This window comes from Danio rerio, chromosome 20 (genome assembly GCF_052040795.2).
Source record: "Danio rerio strain M-AB ecotype USA chromosome 20, GRCz13ab, whole genome shotgun sequence".
In the NCBI taxonomy this organism is placed as follows: Eukaryota; Metazoa; Chordata; class Actinopteri; order Cypriniformes; family Danionidae; genus Danio; species Danio rerio.
Genome location: NC_141040.1, coordinates 56,606,239 through 56,624,472, shown reverse-complemented (window position 1 = coordinate 56,624,472; position 18,234 = coordinate 56,606,239). Strand labels below are relative to the sequence as shown.

Below are 18,234 nucleotides of genomic sequence, written 5' to 3'. Positions count from 1 at the left end.
AACGCAAAACGCAGGGCGCAAACGCTTTCAGGTCGTGTCAGGACGCGTTTTTGCTAATTTAAGGACAGGAAAATCTGCTTTGCGCCGTGGCACATGGTCTAAAAGGGTTGAGTTTATTTTCTTAATGAGTTATAGGTGTGTTTTGAGAATAAACCAATTAGAATCTCATCTCGCCTTCCCTTTAAGAGCCAGCTGCGTCGCGCCATAAGCGCATTTCGACGTAAAGTAAGTTCACTTTCGCTCTTGCTCTCGTGGATAGGGAAACCTTACCGCACAGACATCAATTAGCCTATAAATAATTAATTTTGTTTGTTAAGCGCAAATATTTATTTCAAAACTATTTCTAAATTCAGTTCTAATTTCTAGCAAATGAATAAATGAACAATAATAACAAAGTGTGGTCAAAATACTGAGTTATTTCCAAATACACCTGCCATGCCCCATATGGTCTAAAATTTGACAGGTGGACAAATCTCAGCTTGTTTTTAATAAAACAAATATAAATATGGATATAATAAATAATACTGCTAATAATAATAACATTATACAAAAGCAAATTAAATAATAAAAAAAGCCTCCCGAGATAACGAAAATAAGGCAGTGAATTTTAAATCTTCATGTAGGCTAGAAATTAATATGTTTTGTAATATTTTAATCATTTATATTTATATCCTGTATATATCCTTATTATATATATATATATATATATATCCTTAATATATTATATATATTTCATATGTAAAGATATTTGCGTATTGCTCTGCATCTTGTGTGTAGTGTGTAAGCCAGGCGCCGGGTGTATGATAGGCCCCTAAGGATTGTTTGTTTGCTGAAATTCCTATTAAAATCAGTTTTATTTATATTGTGCAGAGTTTATTTATAATGTTTTATGCAAAGTATATATTTTGAAGAGGGGGGGGGGGGACAATAAATGGTTGTATGAAGGCTGTAATGTTTAAATCATTTCCATTAAAAACGCGTGAAGGTCACATGACCATCAGGTAGAACGCAGCATCCCATTTCTCAAAGGACGCGTTCTCTGCCCTCGCGGTCTCCTGAGTTCGTTCTTCCGAGAACACCTGGCAAGACCGGTCTCCACAAGAACACAAGTCTGCGTTCTTGGAATTGAGAAACAGCCCCTGACTGACTGAATGAAATACGCTGTTTTCCACCAAGGCAACCTGGGGTCCGTTCTTCGTACCTCGCTTAAAGGGTCTAAGATGATTTGACAGATCCTGGATCTTTTAATCTGGATAACTAATTTGGTTCTTCAAACAAGTTCGCGAATCAGATCAGAATGTCTGGATAAACTGATCTGAGATCGCTGCGTGTGTTGTGAAGGACAGATCTATCAATCCTCGAAATCATGATCAGCAATGCAACGATTGGCTGACGGCACAGCAGCGTAATGACATCATCTGATTAATATTCAATTAACCATGTAAGCAAAATTACATCAAATTAGCAGTAAACCGTTTGTTAAATATGACACGCAATAACCTTCCACATTTGTTGTGAGCTGCAGGCTTTACACTTTCATGTGTCAAGAGTACTCATCATGTATTTCAATGCATATCAATGTATTTAGTTCCACATTTAGAAAAGATTTTCTTTATTATAGTTGCCGTTTTTTAATCGGTGTAAAGAATAACTGGTTGTTTACAAAAGCATTTTGATATTGGTAAAGGCGTCTGCAACTTTTGTGAAGCATCAAATCACCGGCATATTAACTATCAAAACATGTTTATGACTGCATAAATGTATTATTGCTTTTAAAAAAAAAGTCGGATATTGTGCATTTCTATTATACACAATTTGTACTAAAGCGATCTAAAAAGTTCATATCAATAAGTTTTCTCTTTGCAACACCATGTGGCAGTCTTTGTACTTTCATTTCGAGGGTGCAGATTGCATAAGTTTTATTAATATGTATAACTTTATTTATTTTATTAATGACTATAACTTTATATATATAGTTTAAAAATATGTACCATTTTCCCAAGTGTATATAACTACTACTGTAAGAAAATATCAGCATTCAGTACATACTTTCTCTATTATCTTTGCTTGAACTGACCCGATCTAATCCTGTTTATATGAATTGAACCTGCTCCCGATCAGGTTTGACCAAGCAGAACTGTTGCTATGACAACAACTCTCGGATCAGCTTTGAAGAACGAAACGATCCTGGATCGTGTCAAATCGTCAATAACCAAATCCAGCTAACTGAGTAATCCACGTACGAAGAACGGACCCCAGGATGCTGAAATATAACTGGCAGTGGGCGGGTTAAATGACCAAAACAAAGACAGCTGTAATGCACGTAAGGCACGTAATGCACATCCTCAAAGCAGAATATCTGACTTCAGCATTGTTTCTCGGATAAACAAGAATGTTCTGAGGATGTTTCTGAAATATCTGCACACATATTATGATATTTATATGCTTTAAAGGAGTTAGAAAATGACATCCAGCACCCTTAATTTGCAGCAGATTGTGCTCTCTCAGCCACCATACCGCACTGAGAGTTCGCACGTGTGATTATTATTGAGTGTCAGTTTGTCTGCTGTGCTGTGAAAGCCTCACGTCCGCAGGCCATGTTCATCAGCACATTAATAAATGAGTCACGCACTTTTCCTCTCCTCTACCTCTCCATCCTCTCCTTCACTCCTCTGTAGATCTACTGCTTCGCTATATTTAAAGTCTTTGTCAAAGTGCAAAGAGAATATTTTGACATAATTAATAACTCATTACTAATAACTAATTTAGTTTGTCGTTGCTGTAATGACAGCACATAATAGTTTACTAGTCATGTTGAGAGACACTATATTGTCAACATATCCATAAATTAGCAGCTTTCTGTATTTTGTGATTCATGTTTTTATTCACTTTTTTTTTCCATATTTGACCCAACATTGCTTTCAAACAGCTCAGCATCCTTTAGAGTATGTTCACGTCCGGCATCTGGAGCTGCTGTCGGTGCGTGTGTGACTCTGACATGATGCCTTACATAAGCGCAAGCACTCTTAAAACTGCACATGCTGAAATATTGATGCTCTTCCAGCAGGGCGTGTCTGCACGAAGAGACGTTCTGCTCCACAAACCAGAGCACACACAGCCTGTTAGCTTCCCATAAATCACTGGAAATCAAAAATAACATCATAACTCAAACACCGAAGGGCTGGGAGCAAGGTTGTTTCAGTAAACGAACACCGGGCTCAAGGTTTACCGCGGTTTGGAAAAGTCAGGGTTTTAAAAAAGCTCATATTTTTTGCTATAGCATTCCTGTGTGTGTGTGTGTGTTTTATGTGTATTTTCACAAGTGCTTTATTTATTATATTTTTCAAGTCTGTGTTTTTTTAAAGTAATGAACACAGCAGAAGTCAAAGATTTATTTAAATTAATTAGCCTGACATGTTTACTGCTCCAAAAGTGCGTCTTAAAACGAAATATATTGTGTTTAATCTGGGATAAAAGTTGCTGTTTTTTTCCCCCAGACTTTTAAAAAGAGCTTCAAGAGTTCACACTTAGATATTGCTTGACAACTGTAAGCAGGTTTGGCATGCTGTCCCGGGAGAGAACCCTGAGCTCGGAGATAGTTGAGCCCAGGGCTCCTGCCAGGTCCATAGAGCATGTGAGGGGAGTACGAGATCAGGTGGTTCTCGACAGCTCCCCTTTTTAAAGGAGGAAAGGAGGAGAAAGGGGGTGGATGGGGGGTTTCTTCGGAAAATGAAGGTAAGGGAGTAATATCTAGCTAGGCTACTTATAGTGAGTTAGGACAGATCTGATTGGCTAACTAATGAGTGTAGATAGGTGGCCAGCTGCAGTCAATTATATCACGTGCTCCTCTCGAAATTAGTTTAAAAACTTCACATATATTAGAGCAGAAATCATAGCGCTTTCATAATGTGATATTTTCATCCAAGGTTATACCATCAGATTCTTATACCGGCCAATATCTAAAGAGTAAATCATGATAGTCATGCATAATTCTAACAACCCAGGGGCCTCATGTATCAACGCTGTGTACACACAAAGTCTCTGCGTACGCCAGGTTTCACGCTCACGTTTGGATTTACTAACGATGAAATAAACGTGAGAATGTGCGTTGAGCCACGCCAACTTCATGGGCTCTATTTTGACGGTCCATGCGCAGAGCAAATAACGCAGGGCGCAAACGCTTTCGGGGCGTGTCAGAACGCATTTTTGCTAATTTAAGGACGGAATATCTGCCTTGCGCAGTGGCGCATGGTCTAAAAGGGTTGAGTTTCTTTTCTTAATGAGTTATAGGTGTGTTTTGAGAATAAACCAATTAGAGTCTCATCTCCCATTCCCTTTAAGAGCCAGCTGCGTCACGCCAAGAGCGAATTCGCTATTTACAGGATGCAAAGTAAGTCTAAGTGGAAAAACTGAGCATTTCACAAGCAAACAGTTAAACAGAGCATCTACTGCGTGAGAATGAGAGATAATGGATCACTTTCACTTTCGCTCTTGGATAGGGAAACCTTTACGCACAGACATCAATTAGTCTATAAATAATTAATTTTGTTTGTTAAGCGCAAATATTAGTTTCAAAACTATTTCTAAATTCAGTTCTAATTTCCAGCAAATGAATAAATGAACAATAATAACAAAATGAGCTCAAAAGTTATATCTTAAAACACATGCTGTGCCCCTTATGGTCTAAAACCTGACAGGTGGACAAATCTAAGCTTGTTTTTAATAAAACAAATATAAATATGGATATAATAAATAATACTGCTAATAATAATAACATTATACAAAAGCTAATTGTTATGAATGAACTGAAAAAGCCTCCCGAGATGAAGAAGACATAAAAGCAGTGATTTTTCATATTTATGTAGGCTAGAAAATAATGTTTTGTAATATTTTAATCCTTTATATTTATATTCTATATCTATTCTTATTATATCCTATATATATCCTTAATATTTACATTTTTTCATATATAAAGATATTCGGCAGAGTTTAGACCGGGTTTGTTTTGGTCTAATGAAAAATCTATTATAGTTTCTCAAAACAGCAACGCGCCAGCGGTCCGCCTCAGAACGCCTTCCTTTTTAGAGCAGAACGCCTATGAGCGCACATATGAGCGCTAATGCATTTGCTATTTAAACAGCGTAGCGCAACGCCTCAAAACCACTCTTGCGCCAAGCTGAAACTACCAAAAGACTATTGCGCCACGCCTTGCGCCACACTGCGCCGGGTGTATGATAGGGCCCCTAGTCTGGTGTACGTACATTTCCTGTGTGTTTGTTTTATTTCCAGTGGCGACTCCTAGAGGCAGTTGTGTTAAATCGCACACTACAAAGTATCTTTGAGCCGTGCAATGGCAGCTGTATGAGAATAGATCATCCGCATGTCTAGCAGGTATATAAGGTTTCCATACCGTGCAGTTGACCAGCCAAACATTAAAGCGCAATTTGCAGAGATCGCCGGTTTTCCCAATGTAATGGGAGCGATCTACTGCACGCACAGTGCTATAAAGGCGCCATCTGAAGATGAATTTGCAGACGTGAATCAGAAACATTTCCATTCAATAAATGTGCAAATAATATGAGGTGCTCAATGCGCTCAACATAATACACACACTTATTAATGATTCCTACTTGTGTTCCTCATGATGAAGAGTAGGCAAAATCTGATATGCAGCGGGGGAAAAAAGAAGAATGAGTTCATCAGACGCTGGATTCAATCCGGGTTCATGCTCGATCGTGTCAAAACATGTTGCCATGCGCTTTAAGAGCTACGCCACTCACGCTGCTGTTTACCGCTCTCTTTAGTTATGCTGCCTCTGTCAAAAAAAAAAAATCGGTGATGGACGGGAATCACTCAACTAGCTCATTTCAAACCTTTACATTGGACCATTTCTTGTTTAATTCACTCACAGTGTGATGTTCACACTAGAGGTCTGCATTCCCTCGGCTGTACCGCAGGACCCGACTAGATTTCTTGCGGTGCGGGAATAAATTTCTGAATAAAGCGCAGGAGCGGTCGCTAACTGGTGTAATTTTGGACGGGAACGGGCATTCTTACAGTATCGTTCCTGACTCCCGAGCGAGCGAGCACGCGTATGTATGTGTGTGAATGAGAGTGCAAGATGCTGCGTCTATGTTGCTGTCTGTGTGTGTGTGTGTGCGAATGAGAGAGAGAGCTTTGTGCTGTCTGTGTGTATGTGTGTGTGCGCGCACGTGCTTGCCTGTGTGTGTGTGTGTGTGTGTGTGTGTGTCACTTGCTTGGTGCTGTGTGTCGATGTGTGTGTGTGTTTATACAGGCAGCTTGTTGTAGGCTGTCTGGACTCTGTATAGCTGGGTGGTTTTCAGTTTTGTCCCCCCCCTCTTGCCCCTTAGTGGAAACAGGCACGGTGGGTAGAAAACGGGGCGGGCAGCAGGACAACAAATGTTGAATATAAGCGGGAGCGGTTGGGTTCGGGCTAAAACCTGCCGGGGAGCGGGATTTAAAAGTCCCACGCAGATCTCCAGTTCAGACTCCACTGCGTTAACGGTGTCAGCTAAACTCTCCCCTTCTTTTTTTTTTCTTTTGTTTATTAATTCTAACACAGTTTTCCTCCGGTCTACCTTCGATAGGACCACCTCCAATTCACATTCTGTTCAAAGTTTCTCTCCTTGGTTGCTTTTGCTGTTGCATTTTTGTTTGGTTTTGCCAAAGTGGAGTCATTACCATGTTTATTAAGGGGAGGAAGCAGGTAGGGCTCGTGCACATGCACTCAGTTTCACGTTAGGTCGGATGTACAGAGAGAATATGCGTGGGATTAAACTAAGTACGCAGTGTTTCATACTTGTGAATTTTTAACTGCGTACGCACATTTACAGCTTAGTCCGTACGCAATGTTTTAGTATGAATTCAACGCAAGTCTTCGTACATGAGGCCCCTGGTCTTGTCACAGACTCGGTCGCAGTCATTCCCCTCGCTGGCCAGCAGAGGCCACCATCACCGGACTTCTAGCATTACGTCATCCACATAAACTGATAAGCACACACACCTGCAGCTCATCCCGCTAACGACCCACGCTCACACATATAAGCAGCACACACACTCAGTCCGTTGCGAAGTCTTGTTCTGCCCTGTCTGAGATTTCTGAGCGTTATCTCCTTGCCTGATCTCCCGTGTATTACCTGGACTGTTACCGACCTTGTGTTGCCTTCTGCCTGCCCTGAACCTTGCTTGTACTCTGACTCTGATCCACGCCGCCTGCCCTGAACCACGCCTGATATTCCGACTCTGAACCACGCCGCCTGCCACTGATCCATGCCTAATATATCACTCCTTGACAACCAGCCGCTAGCCCTTAGACCCATACTGAAAACTACTGATGTGAGTTCGCACGTATGTGCGTATTGTATGATTGTGTTTGAACTGTGTTTAATAAACATACCGCAAATGGATCCCTCCGTGTCAGGCTCCTCGTTACAGGTCTATATTTCTGGACACGGTGTAATACATAACCGGAGGTACATCTGCTCACAGTTACACACTTCAGCCAACCAGGCCAGCTTACTGTCGACTAATGCCGAGTTTAGACTGCAGGTTTTCAAAGTAATCGTGTCACCGATGTTCTGTAGACAATCCAAAGCAAATATTGCTTAAGGGGGCGAATAATATTGACCTTAAAAGGGCTTTTTAAATAATTAAACACTGCTTTTATTATAGCCGAAATAACATAAATAAGACTGGAATAAATAATATTATAGGAAATACTGTGAAAAATTCCTGAATCTGTTCAACATCATTTAGGAAATATATATATGAAAAAAAATCACAGGAGGATAAATAATTTCGACTTTAACAGTACAGTATGTTTGATATAAGCAAAGACAGTTTGTGTCTCTGTTTCTCACAGCGGTTCCTCCCAGGCCTGCTGTCTGTCTCCATCATTATAAGCAAACAGAGCAGAACCAAAAAAAAAAACCCCTCCAAGGAAACACTGGCACAATTTAGCCTGTGAGATCAGCTCAGCCCAGTATCCCCCAGAACAAAGATATCACTGGTCGGGTAACAGGCGTCTAAAGGTCATCCGTCCCAATTAACCCAGCTGGCAGCGTTTACCCAGCGGTTCAGGACATTTAAATGCTCATTATATTGTGCTGAAAGAGTTCAGACGTTGCCCACAAAACACCATCGCACCATTCCAGCTCATTAATGACCTGAAGTGCCAGCGTGTCCCCAAAAACACCACCTCCACAACTCAAACGCAAAACTTTTTATTGCATTTCAGTAAGCAGTGACTCACTCAGCTCACAAATAGACATGATTCATGCTACTAATCTCACAATACCTCATTCATTCATTTTCTTTTGGCTTATTTATCAGGGGTCGCCACAGCGGAATGAACCGCCAACTATTCCAGCATATGTTTTACACAGCGGATGCGCTCCCGGCTGAAACTCAGTACTGGGAAACATCCATACACACTCATTCACACACACACTCATACACTACGGCCAATTCACCTATAGCACATGTGTTTGGACTGTGGGGGAAACCGGAGCACCCTAGGAAACCCACCCCAACACAAGGAGAGCAGGGTTGGGAAACCAGCGTACTGTGCTTTACCTGAGAGGGATGGAGGTAAGGTTCGGGTGATGCCAGGTTGGTCTGCACAGACAGACTCTTCTCCAGTAGCGTCTGAGGGAATGCCAGTCTGTCCAGCGTGGCCCGTTTCCAGTGGATCTCCTGCTGCGCCAGCGCCTCATCCTCACTGAATGCCCGGACCACCGGCCCCGGCAGCGGCAGCGGAGACGCTCCGTCACTTTCATACCTACCGATGACGTCACAATCACCATAATAATACGCAATATTTAATAATAACAAAATAATTATATAAATCCAAATAAATGCAAATATGCTAAGTCAATGCAAATATGCTAAGTCATACCGTGATATTTGTAATCTAAGGCTATCATACTGTCAGAAACAAAACTGTATACCCTGATAAAATCTTAAAAAATAAGCCTATTCATACCCATCTTTAGCTCCTGATTCAGAAGCCACGCCCCCTCGATGATGTAACATCTGCTGAGCCTCCCAAGCCAATCGGGCTTGAGTAATCATTGCCCCGAGTCCCGCCCCCATTCCATCCCCTTCACCGCCTGGCAAAGACGGCTTCCTGTTCTTCCGTTTTCGATTGCCACCATTAAGATCGTGGCTATGCTGCAGCGTGAAAGACCCGCCGTACGAAAATCCAGCCGATAGGCTATTAGAACTGGTCCCGTAGCTCATCAGACGATCTGTGGTCCGAAACCGAGGGGAGGAGCCAGACTGCTCCACATAAACAAGCTGCTTAACATATTCCCGCCCAGCAGCGCTATACTCCCGCCCACTCGAGTTATAATCCCGGCCACCAGAGGAGCTGTAATCTCTAATGCCTGAGCTGTAGTCCCGCCCACTGGAGCTGTAGTCACGCCCACTAGAGCTATAATCCCGTCCACTAGAGCTATAATCCCGCCCACTGGAGCTGTAGTCACTCTGATTGGTGGTTTTATCCGGCGTAGAGCTACGCTGTCTCGTCAGCACCAGTTGTCCATAAGGAGACGGGCTTTGTTTCGGGGAACAATAAAGACCTGGTTTTCGTGCCGGAGAACGATCCGTGCCAAAAAAGGCGGGGTCGCAGTGCATGTCAGTGGGTGGTTCCTCGTAAATGGGCGGAGCTTGGAATTCTGAGGGTGGTTCCTCGTAGAGAGGAGGCTCATAAGCGTAGCGAGGCGAGGACGGCTGGGAGTCTCCCGAACAGCGCCGTTGGGTGCCGCTCAACTCTGCCCTCTTCAGGAAAGGAGACTGCGCTGCAGGACGGTCCGAGGTGGTGTCTGAGTCTGGAGGAGCATTGCTGGATGAGCGTCTCGAGCGCGGGGACGAGCTGGAGTATCCGTTTCCCTGCGTCAGAAAACTAGGCTCCCGATCTGATACTTTAATGAGCATCCTCTCTCTGGTGCCAGTGCCCCATCTGAACCTGCACACAACAGACAATATTGAAGAAGAAAATATTGAGAAATTGTTTTTATTTTTAAGCAAAATACTAATGATAACATTGAATATAACATGCTACATTTTAGGGCTGCTCGATTTTGGGAAAAATCATAATCACGATTACTTTGGTCAAAATTGTAATCACGATTATTCCAAACGATTATTAGTTGAAGTCAAATTATTAGCGCTCCAGAGATTGTTTTTTTTAATGTGTACGGAAGATGATAGGTATTAACGATGTTCCGTACACGACTAAAATAGTGTTCCGTACAGGGTACAGGGCGCATAACTTTAATTTCGGCAAAAATGGGCATTGTTTGAAGTCTTATTAAAATCTTATGTCAGAATATACTATTATTGTGTTTAACTTGAAGTTAATGATATATTAAACAACTCTTTTATGAAAGTTTTAAATGAATTAGCTTCAAAATCATTTACTTTTTATATCATGTTTATTTTATTACAACATGACAATTTAAAATATTAAAACATTAAATTCATGCACATTGAAGCTAACTTGACTGACCTTTTATCAATATAAACATCATTACTGCAAAAGGAGGATCCAAACAGCGTTTGCAGCCTGTCTCTCAGGCGGAGAGTTGCGACATGCGGTATTTACCCACAATTGATGTTTAAAAAGCCTTTATTCAGGCCCGGATTGGCTAATCGGGAGGACCGGGAGAATTCCCGGTGGGCCGATCCGTTTTTTGGCCGTGAGGGCCGGTGTCCCTAGCTCCAGAATCTGTTGCTCTCAGTAGTCACACCTTTTAAATGTATTTATTTACTTGACCACAGCCTTTTTATTCATTATTTTATCGCAACTCTTCTATTTTAATGATGATAAAACATAGTTGTGTCTCCGTAACGTACACAGCTGTCGTGGTCCAGCGGTTAGCACGCTAGATTAAAACTCAGCGGACCCGGGTTCGATCCTCGTTAGAGTAATTTATTGTTTTCATTTTTATTGTTAAGACATATAGTACTGTTAGGGTTGTTGAACATTTGAAGTTCTAAAGCAGCTGTTTTCTCAAAAAAAAAAAAAAAAGACGTGATAGTGTAATTAGCAACTGAATTGGAAATGATCTTATTTTAATATAGTCAGTCGTGAACTGAGGTGGGCCGGTCTGAGGCTTGAAACTCCAGGGCTGAAAAGGAGTCCCACTCCGGCCCTGCCTTTATTCAACAAAAGATAATTTTTTTAACAATTTGTGATAACATAATATTCACTTCATAAGAACTGTAATACAGTGTGATGCATAAATTAAAAGCAAGAGCATGTTGTCGGGGCTTTAAATGTCTCCCCTTCCAGGCGACACTCGCACTTTAAGCTTGCCCACTTTCTATTTTCAAGCGCATTAGGTGGACGTAGCAAACTTACTGATTTTACGCGGAAACATATTGTAGGAATGTCTCTGTTGTGGTTGGGGCTGAAAGAGTGAGAATTAAAGATTACACAGATATATAGCTTGCCTATGACCCATAAGTATTTATTCAGAGATTAACGTTAAAAGGTCATCTGTACGGAACATCGTTGTGTACGGAATATGGTTAGTCTACGTTACTGTTATATAATGACTTGCCTAATTACCCTAATTGAAGGTGCAGTAGGTGATTGTCTTCAGAAACATTTGTTGTTGTGCTGGTTGAAAGTCTCTTCACAGTCTAATAGTAATGATGACAGTAAATGATCTAAATGTGTTTATATGTATTTTTATATTCTGGGTAAGGCATAAAACTAAAAAATGTTCATCCAATTAAATAGAGTCGGACCGTCATCTCCCTTAATTCCGATAGGCAGCTCAGACTGTCTGTCAACAAATGTAGATTCCGACTTCTGCGCATGTGTTCACGCAGATCCGCCATTAGCGCGTGCCCGTCTGCTTCACAAACGCATGCGCGCGAGCGAGCTGCGGGCTGCTCGCAGATGCCGAGTCGGAGCCGGAGGACAGCCGATCTCGGGCCGATTACTGTAAAGCCAGGCGCGGGTACAATTCGCTCTTAAAGCGGCCGCGCGGTCACGAGACGGACCGGGAGAAATCAAATGCTGCATTGAAACTTTAAAAAATCCTGAATCAGTATTGGAGTTACTTTAGCACGCTGGAGAAAGGACGACACCATGGCTGAAGTATTACTGTTAGACAGGTCATGTTCTGTTTTGAAACTATTTCAGTCAGGCTAAGCCAGGGGTCGGCAACCCAAAATGTTGAAAGAGCCATATTGGACCAAAAATAACAAAAAACAAATATGTCTGGAGCCACAAAAAATGTAAAGCCTTATATAAGCCTTATAATGAAGGAAACACATGCTGTATGTATCTATATTAGCTATATTAGCCAACTATCAAAATGACTAAATTGGCTACAAATACATAATGAGCCTTCATGATTAAATAGCCACTGAAATCAGGTGGTTGGTGTTTATTTTGTTGTCATTAAAACACTTCCGCACAGCCTCTTGTCTTTTAGTGTTATTCATTCGATCATTTCTTCTTGCGGCCCATCAGAGTTCACATACCTGCATAAAAGCGCGTTGAATATCGGTCACATCACAGGCAATTGAGTATGCTGGCACTGAATTAATGTCCTTGGTTTGCTAATCGGTGATGTTACCTACCATTTTAATAGCCCTTTCCTTCACTGTCTTAGTGGAGAAAGGTATATCTTTATTTTTTTGTATTATCTTGGTTTTGTTTTTAAAGTTTGCAAATAGGTGTTCTAATATGTCATACCATCTTTGAACAGTTTTCCATGCTTTATAATCTCCTGGTTTGTTTACAACAGCCACTTGCCTGGCATCCCGCCCTGCTGATAGAAACGTGTGTCGCAGGCTATGACGCAAATCTTCGTTGACAGAAATGTTGAAATTAAATATTAATTCTACACACTTTGACAGCATTTGAAAACGTTAAAAATGTTTGTCCACCTATAGAAATCATATTAAAACAAAAAAATATATTAACCTCCCCCATCTTTTCCCATTTTCAAACATTTTTGAAAAAGCTCCAGGGAGCCACAAGGGCAGCGCTAAAGAGCCGCATGCGGCTCTAAAGCCGCGGGTTGCTGACCCCTGGGCTAAGCTGATGTTATATTGTGTTCTGTTATGAATGACTTATATGCACAGACGTGTTGTTCAGCCAGTGAAAGATTGATGTGATTATTTTCAGTTTCATAAGGTTCTTTTACAGCATCTATAATGTAGATTTATATTTAGTTTAACAACAAAACATCAGTAAATAGCGCTATTCCACCTAACCTGCTTTATTGAGCTGAGGTTGCTTTTATATTCACATTGGGTCATTTTTGAACAATGACAGCCTTCCTCTACTGTTTAACATGCTACTCTGAATATTCGTTCTGAAATAGCATGCAAGTGTGGCAAAGTAATGCATGTAATTCCTGCTCGGCGCTGGCACTAACTAAACACTAACTAACTGGCGAATGACATGAACTAGTGGGTTGTCTGTCTGCTGGTGTGACGCGGTCCTCGCGATATCAGGGGGTGTGGCTTTGAATCACAGTTCCTCCCCGCCGTCCAAAGATAATATGCTAAGCCACAGGTGTCAAACTCAGTTCCTAAAGGGCCGCAGCTCTGCACAGTTTAGTTCCAACCCTAATTAAACACACCTGATCAAACTAATCGAGTCCTTCAGGCTTGTTTGAAACCTACAGGTAAGTGTGTTGGAGCAGGGTTGGAACTAAACTGTGCAGGGCTTCGGCCCTCCAGGAATTGAGTTTGACACCCCTGTGCTAAGCGGTTAGCATTTTGGCAGATCACCTAATGCACCTTTAAGCTTTTGAATCACACTTTGAATTTGAATGTTTGTATTTAAAAAAAAATATCTACTAAAATATTCTGAGCTGTCATCATAGCAAAGAAAAAAAGAATCGGTTATTAGAAATGAATGATTAAAGCTATTATGTTCAGAAATCTTCTTTCCATTAAACAGAAATTGGGGAGGAAAAAGGGTTGCTAATATTCAGGAGGGCTAATAATTCTGACTTTTAACTGCATATATACAGTTATTTTCCACCCTGCAAAGGAAAGAGAAATAAATACAATAGAATAAAAATATGAAACAAACTTTGCTTTAAGCATCTTCACTGTAAGAAAAACACTTTAGCTACAAAAGTCTTCAGTCAAGAGTAGAGAGGAATTTTCTCGATGTTTTATTAATCATGATAAAACAGGCAGCATTTCGCACTGTCACTTTAATGGTTTCGCTTTCACGTGTCTTTTGATCCTCAACTTGTTTGTTTATTACAAAATGAGGGTTATGAATAATCGCTAAACACCGCGTTTTGACACCTATTTGAACATTAAAGTGCAAATGTTAATGACTAGATGTGTGTGCTCACAATGTGTGGAATGAGACCAAGAGCAGACCGCATGCTTCTGACTGTCTGCGCGCCGCACACACATAAGCATGCAGTCTTTCGCACTTTTAAGAGCAACAAGTGAGGACAAGGAAAGGGGGCGGTAAATATTGGAATAATTGTTTATCTCGATTAATGGTTTTTCATAATCGTTAGAAGCCATAATCGAAATTGGATTTTCGATTAATTGCACAGCCCTACTACATATACATGTTTTACAGTGTTTCTGGATTGCCTACCACTGAAAAAAGTGTTGCATGCAGAATTGTTGCAAACAATTTATATGTGTTGAATTTAAACAAACAAATTAAATTTAATAATGTTCAACTTAATTTGTTTGTTTAAATTCAACACAAATAAATCGTTTAGAACCACTTAACGTAAACAAATTGAGTAAATCCAAGGAATCATCTTTAAATATTTTTTTTCAGTGCACTAAAATAAAAAGTAGTAGTTTTTACAAGAGTGTTTAAATATACAAAGGATCTGTAGTGCTTTGCTAATTGGGTGTGTGGTTGTGCTGCTTGTGTGTACTGTTTTTGAAAATTGTGCTTAAGTTTAATAAAAAAAAACTGCAATATTGAAAATGTTTAATTGATCTTTTCATGATAAAGCAAAGTCAAAGAGAATTATAAACACATTTATATTCATTCTAATATGCACATATTATTTTACTTATTCATTTTCCTTTAGCTTAGTCCTTTATTTATCAGGGGCTGCCACAGCAGAATGAACCGCCAACTATTCCTGCATGTGTTTTACAAAGCGGATGCCCTTCCAGGTGCAACCCAGAACTGGGAAACACTCATACACTCTCATTCACACACCCTAATAGTGCATGTGTTTGGACTGTGGGGGAAACTGGAGCACCCGGAGGAAACCCACGCCAACACAGGGAGAACATGCAAACTCCACACAGAAATGCTGACTGACCCAGCTGGGACTCGAACCAGCGACGTTCTTGCTGTATGGTGACAGTGCTAACCACTGAGCCACCGTGTCGCCAGTGCATGAGATTTATTTAGTATTTGCATGTAAATGTTTAGGGGTGATAAGAGAGATGCTTGACTTTAGATCGCACTCTCTCTCAGTGAGCTGTGTGTATAGATGTGTGTGTGGGTGTGTGTGTGTGTGTGTGTGTGTGTGTGTGTGTAAGAGGTCTGGGAGTTTAAAGCGCGCTGAAATAAGGCCTGGAGAACATAAAGAAAGAGAAGAGAAGTGTGTAAAATCAATTCAGCTCTTAGCCAGCGCAGCCCTCCACACACTCCCCATGACCACAGTACACTGCCAAGTGTGTGTGTGTGTGTGTGAGATTGTGAGTATTTGAGTGAGTTTGTACAAGTGTGTGTGTGTGTGAGATTGTGAGTATTTGAGTGAGTTTGTACAAGTGTGTGTGTGTGTGTGTGTGTGTATGTCTCTTTGTGAATGTGTCTGTGTGTATAAGTGTGTGTGTGTGTGTGTATGTCTCTGTGTGAATGTGTCTGTGTGTATAAATGTGTGTCTGTGTGTGTGTTTGTCGGTGTGTGAATGTGAATGTATGAGTGTGCGTGCATCAAATCAAATCACTTTTATTGTCACATCATCAGCAGCACGTTTGTGTATATATATATATGTGTGTGTGTGTGTGTGTGTGTGTGTGATTGCGAATGTGTGTGTTTGATGTGCAGGTGTATGAGTGAGTGTGTGTATGTATGTGTGTGAATGAATGAGTGAGTATAATAGTGCAAATATGTGTCAGTGCAAATGTGTTGGACTTTGTGTGTGTGTGTGTGTGTGTGTGTAAGAGCGTGATTTTGAATGTGTGTGAGTGTTATGAGTGAGTGTAAGTGTTTAAATGTGTGTATTTGTTTGTACATCTGTATGTGTGTGTGTGTGTGTGTGTGTGAGAATGTGTGTGAGTGTGTGTATACAGTATGTGTGCATATGCGTTTATATGTGTGTGGGTTTGTTTGTGTATATGAGTTTGTGTGTGTGTATATATGCATCCATATATATGTGTGTGTGTGTGTGTGTGTGTGTGTGAGAATGTGTGAGTGTGTGTATATGTGTGCATATGCGTTTATATGTGTGTGGGTTTGTTTGTGTATATGCGTTTGTGTGTGTGTATATATGCATCCATATATATGTGTGTGTGTGTGTGTGTATATATGTGTGTGTGAATGTAATTGTGTGTCTGTGTGTGCGCTAATGTGATTGTGTGTCTATGTGTGAGAATGTGTGTGTATATGAATGTGTGTGTCTGTATATGTGTATCTGAGTTTGTGCGGATGTGGTTGTGTGTATGTTTTTTTTGTCAGTGTGTGAATGCGTCTGTGTGTATAAGTGTGTGTGAGTTTCTCTGTGTGTGAATGTGTGTGTACGAGTGTACGTGCATATTTGTGTGTGTGTGTGTGATTGCGAATGTGTATGCTTGCAGGTGTATGAGTGAGTGTGTGTATGTATGTGTGTGTATGTATGAGTGAGTATAATAGTGCAAATGTGTTTCAGTGCAAATGTATATATGTGTCTGTGTGAGAATGTGTGGGTGTATTTGTTTATATGTATGTGTAATGTGTGTGTGTGTGTTTTTCTGTGTATACAAGTTTGTGTGTGTGTGTGTATATGTATCCGTATGAGTGTGAGTGTGTGTATGTGTATATGTGCCCGTAAATGTGTGAGTGTGTATGTGTTTGTGCTAATGTGATTGTGTGTCTTTATGTGTGAGAATGTGTGTGTCAGTGAGTGTGTGTGTGTTCCTTTAGTAGCCGGATTAAAGCTCAAACACTAGTCTGGTATCTGCGGCTCGGTCTCGCTCAGAGAAAGAGAGCCACTACAAAGTGTGCAGTGTTTTCATTATTCATGGATATCCGACCTTCAAATCAATTTACACATTCTCTGCTCCCTCTCTTCTTCCCTCTGTCACACACAATCATAGCACGTCCTCGTGGGACACACTCTTTAAGAGCAGACACTCGCTGAATATTAAATCCTAAAAACAGCTTGAAGCGTTACACTCTTACCTTTTACTCCATTCACTTTCCTTTAATGTGCATTTGTAGAAATCTCACAGTATTACATGTGCTGATAACTGTGCAAACGGCCGACCACCCACTTCTCTCAGTGTCCCAAATGATTTAAACCGTAAAAAAAAAGGAATCACCATTTTCATGGATGTGCCATTAATTTATTAATATTAAGAGAGTTTGATTATTAGACCTGCTTGGAAACTTTTTTCCCATCTTTTTTCCCACTATTTTATCAACTAAGAGCTGTTTAACAGAACAAGCAGTATTTACTACTATATTATTATCCTGGAGAATGTCTCTCTTTTTTCTGCGTTTGGTTGCAATAAATTCTATTTTATTTTTTAAAATAATCCTTTAGGTTCAATACTATTAGTCTAATTTAACCTAATTAACCCAGTTAAGCCTTTAAATGTCACTTTAAGCTGAATACTAGTGTCTTGCAGAATATAGAGTCAAATATCATGTCAATGAATGAATGAATGAATGAATAACCAACCTAACCAATCAAATCAATCAATCAATCAATCAATCAATCAATCAATCAACCATCCAATCTACCAACCAACCAACCAATTAAATCGATCAACCAACCAACTAATCGACCAATTAAATCAATAGATCAATCAACCAATCAATCTTCCAATCAAATAACCAATCAATTCATCAAATTAATCAACCGACCAACCATTCAGATCAACCAACCAATCAAATAACCAATCAATCAATCAAATCAATTAACCAACCAACCAACCAGACCAACCAATGAGATCAACCAACCAATCAACCAGACCAACCAACCAAACAAACAAACAACCAGACCAACCAATCAACCAATCAGATCAACAAAC

General features: G+C 40.5%; 1 protein-coding gene across 3 annotated transcripts in view; it reads right to left on the bottom strand.

Annotated features, from left to right (window-relative positions):
- The window catches only part of arhgap39 (Rho GTPase activating protein 39), a 297,080-nt gene that overhangs the window by 222,645 nt on the left and 56,201 nt on the right, over nucleotides 1–18,234 (bottom strand). The window contains exons 3-5 of one of the 3 annotated variants that reach the window (XR_015518910.1): nucleotides 9,005–9,988; nucleotides 7,278–8,800; nucleotides 6,600–7,233 (exon numbers count right to left, since the gene is read on the bottom strand). Coding sequence is in view for 1 of the 3 variants with exons in the window: in XM_087298723.1 (XP_087154849.1) it covers nucleotides 8,596–8,800; nucleotides 9,005–9,988 (1,189 nt within the window). In the remaining 2 variants the exon portion in view is untranslated. Of the gene's footprint in view, nucleotides 1–6,599; nucleotides 8,801–9,004; nucleotides 9,989–18,234 lie in introns of all 3 variants that reach the window. The other 2 variants (XR_015518909.1, XM_087298723.1) reach the window with 2 other exon arrangements.